Genomic DNA, 20,490 nt, shown 5'->3' on the forward strand with positions numbered 1-20,490 from the left:
AAATTACAAACGCTTGCCTTCATGGCACTCATACAACTTACACCGAGCGTAACCTCGTCAACTTGACTCTTTCATTTTTCTTGCGAGCACCACGCGCATCATATGCTTATTCGTGATATGTTCACACAACCATACTCGTTCTCGACTTTATACGTCATAACCGATCATACTCGGCGTCATGCACATCGTACATTCGTATATGCCAAAGCATATCAATGCAACTCACATTTGTTGCCCAATGCAACGAGCATTCTATATATGCGTGTTTTTGTCTTTGTTGTGTAAGTTAACGAATCTCTTCTTGCTTACAAAGTTCGGGAACTTTTAGGGGCTCCGTGCCGCCTGGTTACTCATGCTTGATGACTTCATGATTATAACTCCCCAACCAAGAAGCTCATTTTACTTGGGGACTTCGGAGACTTGTAGATACCTCTACTAGCAAGGCTATTTTCTACATCACCAAGCATAAGTAACACCCTCTTAGAGGGGCCCACAAGTCATGGTGGGGCCCAACCGAGACATGCATCCCGTAGCCCGATGTCCAAGCTACGCCACGGTAGTCGGAAGTGGCCAACATGCCTCCACAATATGGCTTTCTACACTAGAATAGTTATCTTTGCATCCCACATTGGAAAACATGTAAAGCAGAGTGACTTCCTTCCTTATAAAAGGGATCACTCCTCCCACTTAGAAGCCAACCCATTACACACTTTATAATCCCCTTTGGGTCGATTGGGCCGCAAGGCCCAAACACAGCTAGTACAATATTCAAGTGGACGTAGTCTCCCGCTAAGGCGGGAGACGAACCACTATATTTCTTGTGTCTCGCTCTCTCTCTCTCTCTCTCTCTCTCTCTCTCTCTCTCATTCTTTACGTTAAGTAGACCCCTCGGTCACAAACATTAACAATCACAGACTTAATCAATTGAAGTTGTCTAGCCCTTAAAAGCAATGAACTTGTCCAACTAGAGAATCATACACAAACTTTTTCAACTATATTAAAATATGGAACTCTAAGCTTGCCATGAAAAATTGGGATACCCAAGTAAGTGAATGGAACCAAACCCAATAGGATGCCCAATGAAGATGCAATGGCATGACCTTGACGATGTAAATGCTTACTTATAAAGACTTAAGATTTAGCTTTGTTAATAACAACCAGAACTTGGCCATAAGACTCAAAAAAATTCCATAACGTACCACAACCAAGTTGTGCTTTTCCCCACGGTAAAAAACAATTACATCATCAGCAAATAACACATGGGAAAGCGCTTTCATACATCTTGGAGAAGAAATAAGATGCAACTGACCAGAGTTAACAAGCTCAGTAAAACCACGATTAAGAACCACTTCTGCCAGGCAAATTAAAAGAGTAACGGAGACAAAGGAACTCCCTGCCTCACACCCATTCTGCATGAAAAGTAACACACCGGACGATCGCTAATTAAGAGAGAGAGCTTCGTTGACCGTAGAATGACATGCACCCAACCGAAAACGGTGAGATGAAAACCAAAGGCTTCAAGAACATGTAGAACAAATCCCATGAAAGTGTGTCAAAAACCTTGGCAATATCAACCTTAATTGCAACATTACCACCATAACACTTCATATCCAACAAACTAAAACACTCTGAAGTTGTTAGAGCAAATTCACCCATTGGGTCACTAGGTCAGATACTCTATTCACTGTTTTTTTATGTTTATTTCCACCCTATGGGTTAATTTCGCGACCTACAAACTGACCTAGTAACTCAGGTCAGTTTAGAAACTGTGCCAGTGACGCAGATAGTGGAAATAAACATAAAAAAGTAGTTAATAGTAACTAACCTAGTGACCCAACGGGTGAACTTGCTCTTAGAATACAAGCAGAAATATTGTGCCCTAGTATAAATGGATGTTGCTGAGTTAAGATAATTCAAGAAGAAATAGAAGCAAGTCTAAGAGTAATAATCTTCAGAATGATCTTGAAAATAAAACTTGGTAAGGCAATAGATCGATATTGTGAAATAGAATCAGCATTGTTGACCTTAAGAATCAAAGTAATTAGCCCAGAATTGAAAGTTGCCGATAGATAACTTGTGGTAAAGAACTTTTCAATTGCACGAACCACATCACCCCTCACTGTCTCCCAGCAAGAGATAAAAAAAAAAAAAAATCCATTAAAACCATTTAGAACTGGAGCGCTATCTGCATTCATAGACTTAATAGACGTAAAAAATTTCATCCGAAGATAGAAGAGCAATAAGAGAAACATTCTCTTCATCAAAAACCAAAGAAGAAATTATTCGACTAACAAGAGTACTAGCATCATAATCTCCTGCATGGTGAGCAAAATGATTTGAATAGAAATCAACTATGTGATTATTAGTAGTTCATAATCATCATACACTGGACCACCATCTCGGAGAAGAGTAATATAGAAGATTGCAACTGTCAGGTTCGACAAGTTGCATAAAAAATGCGATCCCCTTCTGACAACCAACACACTTGAGAATTCTCTCGCCAAAACATCTCTTGCAATCTCATAGACTCAGTTGACTTAGCTTGTAATTACCTTCCATAGCAAAATATGCCTCAGACCCTCCATTAACGTAACTAACACTACAAGATCATTCTCAACTTGTCTGTAAAAATCATCAGAGACCTCCAAATTCCAAGTTCTAAAGGCCTTGAGCAAAACACGCAACTTGTGCTGCAGTATTGATAGTGAACAACTATGAGAACTAAGAGAGCTCCAATATATTGCAACAAACCCATGAAATCTGGATGAGTTTCTTATTTAGTTTTGTGGACTAAAAGTCTGTTCCTTCTGTTTTGGGCTTTTGCCCAGTTCACCAAAAGAACAAGGAAAAAAAAAAGAGATTACTGGTCACTCCTTATACCTTTAGGGCGTTAACAGTTCAGTCCCTACTATCCTAATTTTAACAAATTACTCCTCAGACATTCAAATTTCACACAATGTGGTCCAAAATGACTATTTATAATTCTTCTCTCTCTTTTTTTTATTATGTTTTCTACTTCTCGCTCGCTAGAGTCAAGCTCTCACAGTCCTTCACCTAGGGATTGATCCGAAATCTAAATTCAACGACGACGATGTTGTCAAATCACTTGCATAATGGGATCGAGATGCCGAAGCGGGCCTGGGCTAGCCTCCCGAACTCGGATAAAGCCAAGAACGTCGTCGTTGCATTGAGAAAGAAGGACGACGAGGGCGTCGGTTTAATTTGGGATTTCTTGGAGCTTTGGGTTTTGTTTTCGCCTCCTGAACTTGGATGAATCACTTACAATTTTGAGCTCAATTGCTGGTTTAAATGTTGGAGCTTTGGGTTTAATCTGGGTGGCTCTATCCACAGCCCTTCCTGCTCTTCTCCATATCATTATTTGAATCTTGTCTCGAAACTGACCATAGCTATCTTGCAAAACAGTTGCAAAAACACTACCCCAACACCAACAATTCTCAATGGATCACCATCAGCCTTGCCTACAATGCGCCGCAACTCATTAACCCCGACAACCACAGAAGAAGAAACAGAGTACGCTTTTGTAACAGAAAGAAGCCAGAACGACGTTGTCGTGAGCCAGGACTGGAAGCAAAGCCCAGACCCTAATCAATTCGAAACCTTGGCTGCTGGAATCGATCTCGAACCTTCAAGGCAAGCCCTTGTGATGGTTGTCGATGTTGAAGAGCTCTGAGAGACTGTTCCGGTTCTTGACGTCGCACAACTTGCACCGAGGAGGCTCCGGTGGGTAGCGCAAGGCTTCGAGCCTCCATTGTGGAGCTCCCGGGGAACCGAGGCGTCAGGTTTAGAATGGGGGCCGGGCGTTGTCGGGGTTGCTGAGGCGCTCAACGAAACGCTGCCATTGACGCCGTCATCCGCCAACAAAGGATCTGGTGGAGCGTGCCGGGCTCGAAGGCCTCGGATTCGAAATCGGCGCTAGGCATTGTCAGGGTTGCTGAGGAGCTCAATTGAAACATCTTGGTCTCTGCTGTCTTCCTCCCAAGGAAGTATCAGGTGAGAGAGAGAGAGAGAGAGAGAGAGAGAGAGAGAGAGAGAGAGAGAGAGAGAGAGAGAGAGAGAGAGATGGGTAAAATAGTCATTTTGGATCACATTGTGTGAAATTTGAATGTCTAAGGAGTAATTTGTTAAAGGATTAAATATTTGTTACTCCTCAAACTTTTCCATGAAAAACAATTTAGTCCCTCGCCTTTTAAATTAAACTGAATAGTCCTTATTCTTTCTAATTCTCACATAACAAGTCCACAACAGGTCCAAAATGACTATTATACCCCTCACTTCCTTTTTTATATTATTTTTCTTTTCTTTTTTTAATTTTTCTGTCTCTCTTTTTTTAATCCCTTTTTTATTTATTCTCTCTCTCTCTCTCTCTCTCTCTCTCTCCAAGTTGCTCCTGAAGTTGGCTCCACCCCAACCTCCCCAACTTGACTGGCAACCCAGGATTGAAGATCAGGAAAAAAAAAAAAAAGGGTCTATGCCGGAAAGTGCGGCTTCCAACCGCCACTCAAAACACCACCACCACCACCAAATGAAAGATTGGTCGACAGTGACTCAAGCCCAGGTAGGATCAATGCATGGCATAAATCCCAGCCTCCACAAGCTCGCCTCAAATCTTCGACACCTCTACTCTCCTGTTTTCTTCGACTTCCGGTCACCGCCTTACCACTGCCACCATCACTCGACCCAGCAAACATCAGCCATCCTACCTTTGAAGTCTCACTAGCCACCGACACTAGACGACGCTACACACGCCTCCATTGGCGTTGAACCCCCCTCCGCTCCGCCATGAACTTCGATGGTAGAATCCTTTCGTCTCGTGTTCTTGAATTCTAGACTTGGAGGAAACAATGAGATTCTGTTGGAAAAGGGGAAGCTATGGTTGTGTTCTCTGTTGAGCTCCGATCCAAGGCCAAGAGTGGCTCTGGCAAGAGAGAAAGCTGAGAGAGTTTTACGGATTTTGTTTTGGGGGGGAGGGGAGAGAGAGACAGAGAGAGAATATAAAAAAAGGGAGAAAAATTTTAAAAAAAAAAAAAGAGAGAGAAATAAAAAGAGGAAGTAAGGGTTATAATAGTCACTTTAGGTCATTTTGGACCTATTGTGTGAGAATTAGAGAGAATAAGGAGTAAATTGTTTAATTTAAAATGTGATGGACTGAACTGTTTTCTAGAGCAAAGTACAGGGAGTAACAAATATTTAATCCTTTGTTAAAATTAAGATAATAGAAACTGAACTGTTAAAGCCCTAAAAGTACAGGGAGTGACCAGTAATTTCCAAAAAAAAAAATTCATTTTCACATAATTGAATTTGTATATGTCAACTTCATCAGCATGAAAAACAATACTTGTATGACCTAATTGAACAAACAGAAAACAGCGATCAGATCATCTGGATCTCCATTAATTTTTAATTTTTAATTGCCATTTCAAAGACACCATAAGATAATGCAGAGCCAGCAAGATGCAGTACTACGCACAAATGTTGAGCTTAAAACTGAACATGTGCTTCCATACCAGACAAAACTTCAAAATGATTGAATATTAAAAAAAAGAGAAATTCCAATTGGGAATTTAGAGTAATGTTAGCTGTACCACCTTTTCATGTACACTTACATTAATCGTTAACTGAGAGCAAAAGTTTGATTAGAAAATCCGCTTTCTATCATCTGGAAAATCGTAGAATTGCATAATGCTCTGTATGCATTTGGAACTGATACGTACAGAAGCTTGAGTCTTGACACAGGCATTCTGAAATAATCGTTATAAACTATTGTAAAGACCTTGAGATACAATCAAATCGAAATTAAGATGAATCACATACAGCTTACATTACATCGATCTATTTGAGAAACAATCTGCGTATACATCATAGACTCCATATACAAGACGGGACAGATTATATCAGATTGAAAATTCATTTCTATTCTTCAATGATAACCAATGGGCGCCGGTGCTTCTCTCAATTCTTTTCCCTGAAATTGAATATCCTGCATGCGGAAAACAGACAGCTTTAGTGCTCATTATAGGGGCCTCAAAACTTCAAGTGAAAGCAAAGCTCATCTTGGTAACAAAATTTTAAAACCAGTACTAACGAGCTTGTAAATATAAAATTACTCACAGATGCAAAATGGTTGACATCCCTATGGTGAGCTTCATCAGCACGAATCACAGTAATAACATCATGAAGTGTTGAATCTTTAGGTAGCCTCCAATAGTCAATGGCTATTGCAGGAGCCGGCACATTTTCAATTTTGCCATTTTCGATAGCCTTCAAATATTCTGTGTAAGAGGTTACAGCTTCCTCCTCCAGATACCCAGTAACCCTATGAGCCACTTTGGGGGAAAGCAAATAGAGCACAAAGAAGGCATTGAAGAAGACCCCCTGCGCAGCCAGAACCAGTAGCCTCTCGTGCCACACGGGCTTCACAAGTTCCACTACTGTCATAAGGTGCATCCTCTCATTCTCTGCTTCTTCAAGTAAAGCTTTGATCCAACCACCACTGTGCTCAAACTTGCGGAGAGATCTTAAGTGTAGCACCATTCCTCCCACCATGCCAGGGACAGCTGCGATAGTTTCCAACATCATTGCGTGGCATCCATGCCGCTCCTGCATTATGCATTTCATCACTTGAGAGATCATATTACAAAGAAGAATATAAGCTTCAACCGTTAATTTTTACCTAGAGTGACCAAAGGTCTACTGTAACAACTATATTTCCTTAAACAGAAAAAAGGCCTAGATATGCAGCAGTAGGTACACAAGTCAAAACTAACATAGCCTGACATGCCTTTCACAGTTACAAGTGTCTATCTAAAAGAAGATGGATGACAGAAAACCAAAACGAATGCTGAAAGCTAGCTCATTTCTGAGGTTATCTGAAACCAAAAAGCTAATTAGCTACCATCCTCAATAACAGGTTTCAGAACTCGCTTCCTGTCCTAACCAATTTCAGTGAAAACTTTGCTTTGCATATCTAAAGCCAGAAACATTTGCATTTGTGAGGTACAACAGAAATCCCCTAATTAGTGCTTTAAGACTTTGAGTTGGGTAATTGATGACTTGAAGAAATAGACCAAAAAATCTGTACTTGGGATCAACCATGTGAATCTAGTTTATCATATAATGACACTATATATATCCCAAGTCTTTTCTATATTAATTACTTGCAACCATGTCATCGTTTGTCTTCCTCTTCTAGTCAACTAATCATAAACTCTAAAAATACTAAATCGACAAGCCTCAGACAAATCAATAAAATCTTTTAGAGCCATAACTTGAAAGGAAAAAAAAAAGCACCAAAGGTAACTCACCTTGAAGTAAAGATCAGATAGAACTCGAAGAAACTTGACAGTCCTGAACGCAATTTTGTCCTGAAACGTCTTGGGCACATGATGCTTGCTCAGATCGATGGAGGTGTCCGCTTGATAACTCTCCCATGGCTACATTCACAAAACACAAATTTCAAATTTCAAAATTCACTCTTAAAATTAGTGATCATAAACACAATTAACAACTTTAATCACTGTGCTCTTACCCTAAAGCAATTCCATGGCCACTCAGTCCCATCCTCCCTAGTAATCTTGGGCGTCGTAATCCCCCAGTAATTCGAAACCACCATACTATCATCCACTTTCTTCGCTCCACTCTCCTTCTGGTCTTTCTCCTCCGACGTTTGAGCAGAAACCGATCCTGTGCTCATCATCCTCCTCCACTGAAACGCCCCAAGAACGCCATCGTTTTGCGGCTTCAGAAACTCCGCTGTCTCAACATTCCTAGCAACAGCCGCCGTGGAAATGTACCGGTTCCAGCCCCCGCCACTGCGCAGACCTCCGATCACGGACCTCAACGCAACCCGGTTCATCTCAAAGTATTCTAAGTCAACCGAAAATCTGGGATTGTTTTGTTTTTTCTTTTGCTAACAGTGATTCCTTTCTAGCTTGATATGAGATCAATGAAAGTTCTTACAGCATTTTATATGGTGAAGTTTGGAACTTAGAATCAACCAACCGGGAAATAGCTGGTTGAGGAAGTTGACTTGACTAATCTAATCTTTTGTCCAAATTCCGTGTATGTTGGATTTACGGAGAAGAGTTGCATGGTCGCTGACGCTAGTGCGGTCAAACGGGTGGTGCGACTAAATTTCTTGCGACCCACGTCGGAGTCTGTAAAACTGACACGTGTACAGATTACGAGTTTCAAGGAAGTTGCTGACTGGTGGCTGTGAGAAGCAAAGTTCTATTAAAGTTTTCTCTTTCACATTGGTCAGAATAATCTGGCTACGGAATATGTCCAAGGAAATAGGTTCGTTTATTTGGAAGATCTTTTATAGTTGATATTTTCATATCATTTTCTTTCACATTGGTCAGAATAATCTGGCTACGGAATATGTCCAAGTAAATAGGTTCGTTTCTTTGGAAGATCTTTTATAGTTGATATTTTCATATCATTCCTAGAAGTTTGGACGTCTTCTGGTCACTTTCGTCCCGGTAGTTAACGGGATCGGCACTTTCGATTCGGTCATGTGTAGGCTTATTAACGCATCAAGCTTTAGTCATCAAAAGTGTAAAGTTAATTGCTTCCATAGCTTATTGCAATATTGATTAGACGCGCGCTTATGTTGTGGGTTATTGCAATATTATTACTTGCATTTTAATCAAATCTAAAATACTAGAATTAAGCTTATTTTTATGATAATTGTTATATAATTAATTAATTTATATATTATTTATATATAAAAAAAGTAGAGTTGTGAAAATGAGATAAAATAATGAGAAATTGGAGCAAAATGAAGTTTCAAAATAAAAAAAGATGAAATAGTCGAAACTGGTCAGCAATGATCAATGCATATAATCATATCTAAAACACTAGAATTAAATTTATTCTCATGATTATTATTATATAATGAATTCACAATTACGTTATTTGTATTTATATCCTCATATACTAAAAGATATAACTACACAAATGTCACATGTAAAAAAATGATGCGGTCCCTCAACCCTAGCCGCCTAGGCTTTGGGGATTTGTGTCTCTCTAAGGTCGCAGCCGTAGGTTTTCCAGTTGCACTCCAACGTCGATGTTTGTCTACAAACCTATTGCTCTATGTCGGAGTTTTGTTCTTCGCAAGCCTACTTGTGGGTGACTCTCGGTTCATCCACACCAGAACTGGTGAACCCCAGATCGATAATCATGGTGAAAGATCTCAGATTACAAGGATCCAGAAGTCTTCACAGGAGATCCTCGACACTATCGCCGAAGCTGGTGTGCACCTTTCGGAACTATTGGGCGCCATTTAAGAGGTGAAAATCGGGATGGGTGTCGTGGACAGCTAGGGCGAAGCTATCACCGATTGGGACTATAGAGGAATACGGCAATGTGCGTATCAATGGGTCACACTTGAAACAAATTTGGACACTATTGCATTCGTTTGCAGTTGTCACCGAGCTTATGACGTATTCAATGGTGGCGGTGCAATTGAATGTCGTCGGTCCGGCCTTCGGGTTCAAAGTGTGGGCATCTCCTTTCGGGGTGTCCATAGCAAAATGGAGTCTATGGTTTTTGGGGTTTGACAAAGGTTGGACCAGTATTGGGCTTTGGGTTTTTGGACCCTAAATTGGAACCTTTGGATCTATAGGCCCATTTCATGATGGAGTGCTAGGGTGCCTTCTCTTTTCAGGCACTGATGATTTGCAGATATTAGCCAAGATGGTGTCTACTAAAGAGCTCCTGAGTGTAATGTACTCAGGTAACCCTCTTAGCCCACGCTTGAAGGGCAAGGAAAAAAAATATAGGTATGTGCGGTAGGGGCTTATATACTATGTCTTACAATTCTTCATAATTTATTAGCTCACTTTTAAACAAGGTTCTAAAAAACGCTAGGCGCTAGTCGGGCCTAGGCAGGGACTAGGCAGTTTTTTTTTTTAATTTTTAAATTATTTTAATGACATATAATAATATAAATGACAATATTTAAAGTCTAAAAATTAATTATAAATATAAAAATAGTCAAAATATAGAATAAATTAGGGTTTATGATCGCCTAAGCTCCGCCTAGAACCGCCTAGCCCGCCTAGTCCCCGCCTAACACCGCCTAGTCCCCGCCTAGCACCACCGCCTAGCCCGCCTAGTAGCCCAGCGCCTAAGGGAAACGCCTAGGCCAAAATCGGAGCGGTTCCTTGCCGCCTAGGCCGATTTTTAGAACATAGCTTTTAAATAAGTGAGCGGTTAGTTCGAATATATGTGGTCTGTCTCTATGTATCACAGTAATTCTCTTACTACAACTTCTTGACCTGTCTAGTCGAAGGTAGCAGAAGGACATGTAATAGTCATCTTAGCATGCGTTAATTAATGAAATCTACATTTCTTTAAAAAAAAATACTTTATTTGTAAAAAATAAGTTGAGTTGCGAAAATGAGATAAAATAATGTGAAATTGGAGCAAAATGAAGTTGAGAAAAAAAAAATTCGATGCTGCTGGTCAACAATGATCAATGCTATCAAAGGAGCAAAGTCCAATTTCCTTTAATGTTGTGCGGGAAGCCTTATAAAAAAAATTTAATATTAGGATTAATGAGAGGAACCAAAAGGTAAGCAGCCTAATTAACCAATCTGGAATGGTTAATTAAGCATGATTGTCAGCATGCACGTGGTCACTTTGTTTTTTCATTTCTCTCCCACTTGCTGACACGTGCAATAGATTCCTTTTCTCTGCAGCCACACACCAACTACAACATTACTCGTTCTCTCTCTAGACCACCACGACCCCATGCATATAGCATCGACCTATTTATCTTTTGGGAAAATAGTCTGCACGGTACCTGAATTTTGCATTCTTATAACTTTTAGTACCTGAACTTCAAAAGATATCAATACGGTAACTGAGGTTCTCAACCAGATCGAAGATACCTACCTAGAGCCGTTAGCTCCGTAACGGAGGTTACCAGGTGGCAATTTTAAAAAGGCATTTTCATCCATTTGTTTATTAATTAATTTTTTTTTCATCTAATCATTTTTTCCTCTTTTTTCTCTCTCTCTCTCTGTTCTTTCTATGTTCTTCTTATCTTCTTGTTCCCTTCCCTTGAGGACCTCACAGCTACTCTGGAGGAGGTTGCAGAATGAAGCTATGCAATTGCACAAGCTCCGAATCGAGTCCTCCATTTCTTTCTTACTCAAACTCACTCCAAAGCCTCAATTCTTCTCCTTCATTTTTGTTGAGAGCTTAGTCTTTGTTCACAGCTCAAATTCTGGAATGGTGAGTTGGCCGTCTCCACCGTCCTCTGCTTCCAACTCTGTCGCCCTCCTAATCTGCCCCTCTCCTCCACTGGGCTCACCTCCCTGCCACCGCAGCCACTTTTCATTCTCTCCACAGAGCCTTCCCGCTGACCCACCATAGAGTCTAACTCGACCGCCGCCACCGCCGCAGTCCATGTCCTCCACTGGCCTCTAAGAGGACATAGGCGACAGTTCCATCTTTTTGCAATGAATGTTTCTGTCCCAATTTTAATTCAGTACAAGAAAATTCAACTACTTTGGATGTTGGTTATACTTGATTTGTAGAAAGATGAGAATTTAGGTGATAGGCTAAAAAGGATTGTCTGTGTTGTTTCAAATTTGGGCGGAGTATGATGAATGTGTAGTCTCTGTTGCCGAAAAGAAAAAGAAGGACTTGAATTCTGATTAATTTCTTTCTTGGCTTCTAGTCATAGTTCTGAGAAATTTTCAAATCAAAGATATTCAAATGGAAGTCTTTGGGTTTGAAAAGTGTATCAAGCACTTTACCAGAAGGACCCAACTTGGATTCTTGATCGTTCTTGTCAACCTTGGAATGAGATTCGACGCCATCAGCTCCGACACCGGAAACGGAAACGAAATCTTGATGCTTCTCGGCTTCATATATGATTTACAGAAGCGAAGGGGGGGGAGAAGAAAAAGAAGTAGCTAGAAAGAGTTTGATTTTTCTTTAGTTTCAAGTCAACTAGGTGGGACAAGATTGGAATCAAGTTGGGGAAGAAAACCCAGAAAAGCAAAGGTGGAAAGAAACCCAGAAAGATAAGAAGAGCTTTGAAATTTGATGATCGATTTGGGTTGGCCTTTATAAGGTGTGTTTGGATTCTCTCTCTTGACTGAAACATGAAGAAGATGGTTCAAAGTTGAAGAGAGGCAAGATCTCTTTGTTGTTGTCATTGGCTCTCAAGGATGATTGAAATGAAGAAGTAAGAAAGAAGAACTGATAAGTAAGGAGGAAGTGACGATGAACATTCATCTTTTGCATTCATGTAAAACAAAAACTTTTTTTGTTTTTTTTATTATATAAAAATGAAAAAAAAAAGTAAAGGGTAAATTGGTCATTTTAAGTTTAGAATTGCCACGTGGCAACCTCCGTTATGGAGCTAACAGCTCTAGGTACCTATCTTTGGTCGGATTGAGAACCTCAGGTACCATATTGATATTTTTTAAAATTCAGGTACCAAAAGTTATAAGGAGGCAAAGTTCGGGTACCGTATGGCCCATTTTCCCCTTATCTCTTCCCTTACCCCTACACTACAAGAATTTACCCTTTTAGTCACAAAACTATAGGTGACAAACCTTAAACTTGTAACCTATTGTAGGAATGAGTCACAAAATTTTTAATTCCGTCACACATACTTTTGTACTTTGGACCAACAATGTTCCCCATTTATTGTGACGGAGGGCCCATAGTTAGTGTCGAAATTTTTTGGCACTGATCTTTTATAAGGGAAAAAAAATATATCCAAAAGCTTTTTGCATAGAATTTTAGGGTCTGCGCTCAATACTCATTAACCTTTTACTCTCCATCTGCATTACTTTCAACTCACAATCTCCATCATCGTTCCAATTTCTCGAAACCTCATTGCTGCAGTTTCGCCGCGATCTCTCTCTCTCAGTCTCCAACTCGCTGCCAAATCTCCACTGTGGTTGATTTGTGGTCTCACATTTTTCGGATCTGTGGTAAGTCTCCTGCGAGATCTGATTTCAAATCCTTATAGCTGTTCACTTTCTGAAGATTCATCTCTTATAACTTATGGGCTTTATCTCCGGAGATGATTTCTCCATTGCTAGCAATCCGTCTGTCTCTGTCTCCCTCACAATTTCATACTCGTCCCGACATTCAATCTATCGCCGAGAAAGAGGTCACCGATACGCCCGGTGAGGAATTCTAGTACCAAGCCGAGGTGGGTTTCTCTCTGTTTGTACTAAAGTTTGGTTCTTTTTGGGTTCTGACTCAATTGGGTTTTGAAAGTTCTAGACTTTTAGATGATTTGTGGTGTTATTGTTATATGGGCAATCTAAATGGATGCATTGGGTTTAAATTATAGGGCTTTGTTCATAGTCGGGACTGTTTATAGTTTTCATTTTCATTTTTTTGCTTTTGAGATTTTAGTTTATGAGTTTTGAATTGAAAACTGAGGACTTTGAAACTAATTGCGAGTCAGTCGGCTAATGGATTTGATAGTTCATAGTCTATACAGCCACAAGGAGGTGTTCTTTAGAGAGCTTGTTAGGTAAGCTGAAGATGCCTAGGCCTTGATAATTTGGGGAATATATAAAATTTGAATCAAAACCTCTTTCTCTGTCTCTCTCACATATAGAATTTATGGGCTTTATTTCGTAAGATAGATTGCTCCTTGACGAAAAACTAGAGTCCTCCTTCCTCTTTGGGACAATTTATTTCTCTGAATCTTCTCATTAGTCGTAAAATGTTGGGCCTTTTCTGCTAAAGTATGTGTATGGCTTTTTCTGAAATTAGAAAGGATTTTGGGCAAATTCAATAGTTTTGTTAAGTTTCTGTTGATAATTGCAGATGGCCAGGTATATATTTTACCTTGTTTCATTTTCTTAATTATGCAAATAGAGTGCCAACTTGTTTCATTTTGTCTAAAATGCTTGGATTTGAATCTACCCTTAATTGATATGCAAAACTGCAATGGTTGGAGAGTGAACCTAATGTGACAATCCTGTGTAAAGATTGCATTGATGGGTTTCTTGGTTTGATTGAGAAAGACGGTTCTAATGTGTTTACAGCAATCAGATCAAAACTGTAAGCGTTTACCAAACCCCGAAAGTGTGTTTGCTTGTGAGTTTTTGCAATTTGTATTTTGTATGTTTTAGGTCGTTGGTGGCTTTTGATTATTTGTTGTTTCTGTCTGATTTTGTAAGTTACTGTTTCTGAAGATCTTAGTGCTAGGGATATGCACACATATGTGTGTGTGTGTGTGTGTGTGTGTGTGCTGGATTTTATCAATATGTGAATAAATGTTCTCTATACTTCAGTTCTCTTAATTAGATAGCTCAAATATTAGGGAAAGAAGAAAGAGAAACAATAGCTCATAGTGTTAAGAAAGCTCTGTGAGGATTATATAAAAGCTTTACATTTTTCTTTTCAGTTCAGTGAGTAATAAGGCTAGACTGTGCCAATTATCTCCTCTCTCTTTTTCATCTTTCAGGCTTTTCTTGGTTTGAAATAATCTCGGGCTAACTCTCTCTGTGGTTAACTCTAATGTATCAGGTTACAAGCAATAATCCAGGTTGCCATTAACGTCGTCTTTGTTGCCGGTGAGTTCTTCTACGTCTAATTTACTTTGCTTCCCTGTCTTTGCCTGATTCTTCAAATTTCCTTCAAGTTTCCAAACTAGTATTTTGATCAGAATTTATAGTGTGAAAAATAGAGCTCAAGTAATTAGAAATTGACCTCATAAATCTTGGAATTTTGAAGTATTAGTGTTGAAATTGCTTAGACAATTTCTTTATAATGCAGCTGTTCACTCAGAAGGGACTAACTATTGGGTACTTTCCGCGCAGACGTCCATTTTGGGAGAGCTTAGTAATTGTAAGTCAATGCATTCTTAGCATATTATCTTATGGGATTTTGGCTCCATCATATAATTCCGTATTGCAGTAGATTTGGTTCTACTATTTTTTGGTGTAACATTTACTTTTGACTTTATATCAATCTCTCAGCTTTGTAGTATCCACTTTTGCATGTTAGCTAGGATTGTGATCTAAAAACTATTGGAAGGAATACCAGACAGTGTGATGTACTGTGAGGATTGTGGAACCACGTTGCTTTGCTAAAGTTTGTGTTGAATGTACTTATTTTTGTTGTATTGTTCTAGAATCAGCGTTGGTAATTTCTTATATATGTAAAGATGTTCTATGGGTAAGGCACATGGTTGAGAATGTTTCTATGGACTATTGAGCTCCTTCCTCCTCCTTTATGGATTCACTAGCTCTTATATTCTCTTTTTCGTTTTAACTCACATTATGATGCCCCTGTTTTTCTCCTTTTTACTCAGCTGCTCATCATAGTGTTTTATGCATTCCAAGGAAGCCAGTTGGGATATCATGGTGTAATGTTGATGCCAAAGAGGAGTTTGTCAGACCTTATAATGATGTTAGATTGCATAACCAGCATAAATCGTCCAGGCATACAGTTGTACAATGTGGACTTGTTGAAACTAGAACCCTTGATGAAGCCTTACCAGGTTTCTCTATTGAGACTTTTCTGTGTTTACCCTTCTTATTAGCCTTATAAATCTAACTGACTTATTTGTTGTTAATTTTTAAATTGCAGATGTAAATATGGTCTAAGAAGTTTGGGGGTTGTGCTTTTAATGACATTTATCTCTTTGCACTTATGGTAGTAGCCCATCCTTTTGTTCTGTTGTTGGATGGATATAGAAGATGCCCTCATATATTCATTGCCAAAATTTGGGCCACGTTTGCTATTACTCTTTTTTATTTTGTTTAGAGAAAATATTTCAAACAGTACCCGAACTTAGGCTGACTCCTAACTTCAGTACCTGACTATGCAAAACTATCACTTTGGTACCCCAAGTTTGAAGTTCGACCCAAGAATGGTACACATCATCCATCACAGCGTTAAGTCTTTGCTACATGGCAAACCATGAGGGCCCTCAAAATATGCAACGTGGTTAGCTAGTTAATGCCGTGATGGACGGCGTGTACCATTCTTGGGTCGGACTTCAAACTTGGGGTACTAAAGTGATAGTTTTTCATACTCGGGTACTGAAGTTAAGAATGAGCCTTAGTTCGGTACTGTTTGTAACATTTTCTCTTTTGTTTATTCAATTGTGATTTTAGTTCAAAGAATTGATATTGGCAATTACTTTATGTACAATGTTCATGGCACGCTTGGATTATATGAATTGATAAGTATTTCAGGTTTAAAGTGCAGATATGCATTTTCGCTGGACTTTCTGGACGTCTCTTGTTTCCTTCCTATTTCAGTCAAAACTATGATCATTTATTGCAGTTCGTCTGATGAATCTTGCCACCTTGCATTAATCTCCATATTATGTATAGTTCCTTCCAAGAATTTTGTTCATCATGTTGTTCCAAAGGTCCTAGTTCCTGCTTGCAGAAGTCACAGGATATTGAAAATTCAACATTATTTTCATCAGGTTTGTTCTTATAAGTCTTTTTAATTTTTTTATATCAATGAGGTATGCTTTGGGATGATTGTTTTAGTTGGTTCTTTGGAACTCTATTATCAAATATGTTTGTCTAATTGATTTGTTTCATTTGCTTTGAAAACTTATCCCTTAGTTTGTTCTGTCTTGCTGACATATAAAAACAATATAGAAATAGGATGAGGAGCTTCTTTACAAATGACAAACTATTTTTGTGCAGTTGTTTTAGAGTATCTACATACCATACTTTTCTCATTACCATTATTTGGGCTTTGAATTGCTTTGTTATTGGCAAATGTAGAAGGGTTAAAATGTGACCTATGTTGAGAAAGTCTCATGCATCAGCATCGGGGCAGCAATGGTGGTGTTTGGATCAATGAAGAAGCAGAGATAAATGATGTCCTTATAGCTTTTGGCAGGATGCAAGTTGGATGTAAATATGATACCTTGAAATTTCATATGCATTCGGCACTGATATGTAACTTTTCAAGTTATTATATTTGTAAAGTACTGGCTAATAAGCATGTTCACATATATTTATGCTACTTATTTACCTATTACTTCTTGTTGTAAAGTGTTGAAAACATATATTTATTAATTTAAAATTAATTTTCATATATACTATATTTGGAGAAAGAAGTAAACTAATATTTTATAATTAGACACGAAATTAATTTGGCACAAATAGTATTGCATTTGGTGGGTAAAAATAATTTTGGCACCAAAATTCAGAATTTAAAAATGATTCAAAAATAGTGACGAACTATTTTCATCACCAATAGTCAAATTTGGCGGTAGAAAAAAAAATTGGGCGCAAAAATAAAAAAAGAATAGGATTTGAAAAAGAATGGGTGACGAAATGTTAGACATTGGGTGACTAATTTATTTAGTCACCCATACCCATTTTAGTGACGAAATTAGCATTTCGTGACCTAAAGGAATCAGTCACGCACTATATGTGATGAAACTGGTGACGAACTTTTTTCGTCACCCATACCTATAGGTGACGAAATTTTCAGAATAGTTGACAAAAGTGGTTTGTCACTCATTGGGTAAATTCTAGTAGTGCTAGCGGCGCCGCACTTCATTTATTTTTCATAAGGGAGGCCTTCTTCATTTCTTCGTTTCTTATTTTTATGTTGTATTTTGATGTCTATTATGATGGGTAGTAAGTGAGTAGATTCTTTTTGGAGACGAGGGTTGTGTGCCTTGGCTCAAATCTTGTATAAAAGATATTCAATTTAATGTAATGATGTAATTTTATATACAATGGATATTTATATCGATAAATTATTGTTGGGTAGAAATGCATGTCTAGGAGCCTAGTTAACTCTATAGTGTGTCATTTGAGCATGTCTAGGACAGAGTTAAAAACTTGACCCTCTCTAATTCTTAAGCTAAAAACCCTAATGGTTATAAGCATGGTGACTTATATCCATTGCATGATTGCGCCAGCGTATTGCTTAGTAGTCTAACTCCTCAATCTTTAGGCCTCTTGATATGAGTTAGTGACCCTTGAACGGGCTCTAATCCATGTCAAGTGAGTTTTTACGACCCTTGAATCGAAGTAGGAATACCATGAAATGAAGTTTCCGTCCTGGAGCCTTGAATCACATTAGCTATGACTACCGCCTAATTTAAAAATTAGCATCAACATTAGATTAGATTCCGGCACATAGGACTTGGGTAAAAGAACCATCCTAGCACCCTAACGTCCCTATTTATAGTCTTTTCATTTTCTTTATTTATTTGCAATGTAGTTGTCGCATTTTATTTTATTTTATTTAGTTAATTAGGAAATCAAATCATGAAATTGAATGAATTTTGATTCATTTGATTAGGCTTTGGTTCTAACCAAAACCAAGCATTGTTAAGGCTATTGGTGCCTAAGATTAGCTTCTTTTTTTATCTTTATTTAATTTTTGTTTGCTTAGTGACTCTAGTTTCAACCACCCAAAGATTGTGGGTTAGCCATTAATCCCTGTGGTATGATAAATTTTGGACATAATATTTCTCTTCCTTGACAACAATACGTGCACACAAGCCAAATATCAAAATTTGAGTTGGAAGAATAATAAGAAAGTAAAAGGATCCGAAATGACTCCTTAAGAACATCTTCAAAAGAAGTGTGTCATTTTTGATTTTGAAGGCTGACATTGTCATTCAACATATGGCTATATATGCTTTACTCCATCCGTAATGTTATTTAAATGTTTCATTTACTGATTATTTTCTAATTTATTAAAAAAGTTGCAGCCATAAAGGTAATAAAGACGGATAAAATCTAGCAAAACTTATATATATATGTATATATATATATATATGTATATATATATATATACATATATATATATATACATATATATATATATATATATATATATATATATATATACAGTTCCTATCCAGAGCGAAAGTCCTCTTTGAAATTAAAGTGTGAAGTTCGAGTTTAGGGTCACTTTTTGGTCGCATATCCACATCTCAACCTTTCAGTTTTTACGCACTAGTGTATAGATCAACTTTGCAAATTTTCAGCCAAATTGATTATCATTAAAGCATTGATAACTGCTTTAAAGCTAGTATAGTTCAGGTTGGACAGATTCAATTCGTCAATTGGTTTAAGTGTGTTTGATAACTTAACGAACATCAATTTGGCTGAAAATTTGCAGTGATGATCTATACACTAGTACCTAAAAATTGAACGGTCGAGATGTGGATATGCGATCGAAAAGTGACCCAAAACTCGAACTTCACACTTTAACTTCAAAGCGGAGCTTCGCTGATCTGGATAAAATATATATATATATATATATATATATTATTGTGGGACTGGATCTTATACTAATAGAGAAATTTTATTTGCACATCCCAATTTCCTAAATACACATCTCTAAATATTTTTTGCCACTTTTTTCCTTAATCTTCCTCCTTTACCCTTTCTCTTTTCCTCCTCATTCTTCCTCACGTCCTCACCCATTGAAAAACCGTTTATCTCTCCTATCTTTCTTCTCTCTCTAGCCCATATTTCTCTGAACCAAGCTAACCCATATCCTCTCTGATTAACGCCCATTTCTCATTCAATCCCATGTAGCTAAATACCCTTCCAACGTCAACAAATACACAAAATTGCAGAAGAACAATTGCTACTCCATTCATGCCTCTTAATGCAAACAAAGAGGACAATCGTTGTTTAGCAAGCCTGCCTTCTCATGATAACCATAAACTATACATGAAACAAGTAAAGATCGACTGAACTTTTAAATACATATAGATATGTACGTATTTTGACATGATCAGGAAGTTTAGTGTATATGAAGCTACGTGATAAAGATGTTAGGAGATTTGAAATTTTACAAAAAACTGGTATGTGTATCAAACAAGTAGAGATGTGTGTATAAAATCTCTCATACTAATATATATATATATATATATATATGTGTGTGTGTGTGTGTGTGTGTGTGTGTGTGTATATTAATGTGAGACCCATTATTTTTTTTCTTACCACAAGGATGCCCGAAAGTAAAGGACGAAAGACCTAAATCACAACTAATTATGGCTTAGATAAGCCTAATAGATCAGCTTCCATAAAAGGAACAACATCAGCAGCTGGAAGAGCTACTGAATCTGCAGTCAAGCTCATAACCACGATCAATATTTGCAAACAAATCAGCCACTAATTTACACTCTTTGTAAACATAGGTAAGGGACACATTCCAATCTCTACTCATAAGCTCCTGACAATTTGCTACAAGACTATAAAGATGATGAAAATGATTAATCAAACAGAGAACCAATTAATTTGGCCGCAACAAGTGAATCAATTTCTATTTCCAACAATCTACAACCATTTTGTTAGGCCACTTCCATTCTTTTCAAAAGCCCCCAAAGTTCGGCTTCAACTACTGAACCAACACCCAACTTGGCAGAAAACCCATTTATACATTCAACCCTATCATTCTGAAGGGCTCCTCTTGCACGTATAATCCAGTTTAGAGAGGATGCCCAACTTAACCAACACCCAACTTGAC

At 38.1% G+C, this 20,490-nt stretch overlaps 2 protein-coding genes across 4 annotated transcripts; one reads left to right on the forward strand and one right to left on the reverse strand.

Moving 5' to 3' along the window:
• Positions 1-5,493: 5,493 nt before the first annotated feature.
• Positions 5,494-7,971, reverse strand: LOC112199960 (alternative oxidase 3, mitochondrial). Of its 3 annotated transcripts, none has more exons than XR_005810396.1 (5): positions 7,547-7,971; positions 7,323-7,451; positions 6,130-6,618; positions 5,845-5,998; positions 5,494-5,759 (listed from the first exon to the last, which is right to left on the reverse strand). XR_005810396.1 is itself a non-coding variant. In XM_024340955.2 (4 exons), the coding sequence occupies exons 1-4, from the start codon at positions 7,871-7,873 to the stop codon at positions 5,939-5,941; spliced, it is 1,005 nt and encodes a 334-aa protein (XP_024196723.1). In that variant the 5' UTR covers positions 7,874-7,971; the 3' UTR covers positions 5,536-5,938. The 3 variants fall into 3 exon arrangements, 1 of the variants encoding a protein (XP_024196723.1); XR_005810397.1 differs by having other exon boundaries at positions 5,840-5,998; XM_024340955.2 differs by having other exon boundaries at positions 5,536-5,998.
• A 5,501-nt stretch (positions 7,972-13,472) lies between these two features.
• On the forward strand, positions 13,473-15,556 carry LOC121052784. The gene is made up of 6 exons (XM_040518650.1): positions 13,473-13,534; positions 13,834-13,841; positions 13,998-14,070; positions 14,558-14,585; positions 14,788-14,859; positions 15,326-15,556. The coding sequence occupies exons 1-6, from the start codon at positions 13,473-13,475 to the stop codon at positions 15,554-15,556; spliced, it is 474 nt and encodes a 157-aa protein (XP_040374584.1).
• Positions 15,557-20,490: the final 4,934 nt, after the last annotated feature.

The sequence above is a fragment of the Rosa chinensis genome, chromosome 4 (genome assembly GCF_002994745.2).
Source record: "Rosa chinensis cultivar Old Blush chromosome 4, RchiOBHm-V2, whole genome shotgun sequence".
NCBI classification, from domain to species: Eukaryota; Viridiplantae; Streptophyta; class Magnoliopsida; order Rosales; family Rosaceae; genus Rosa; species Rosa chinensis.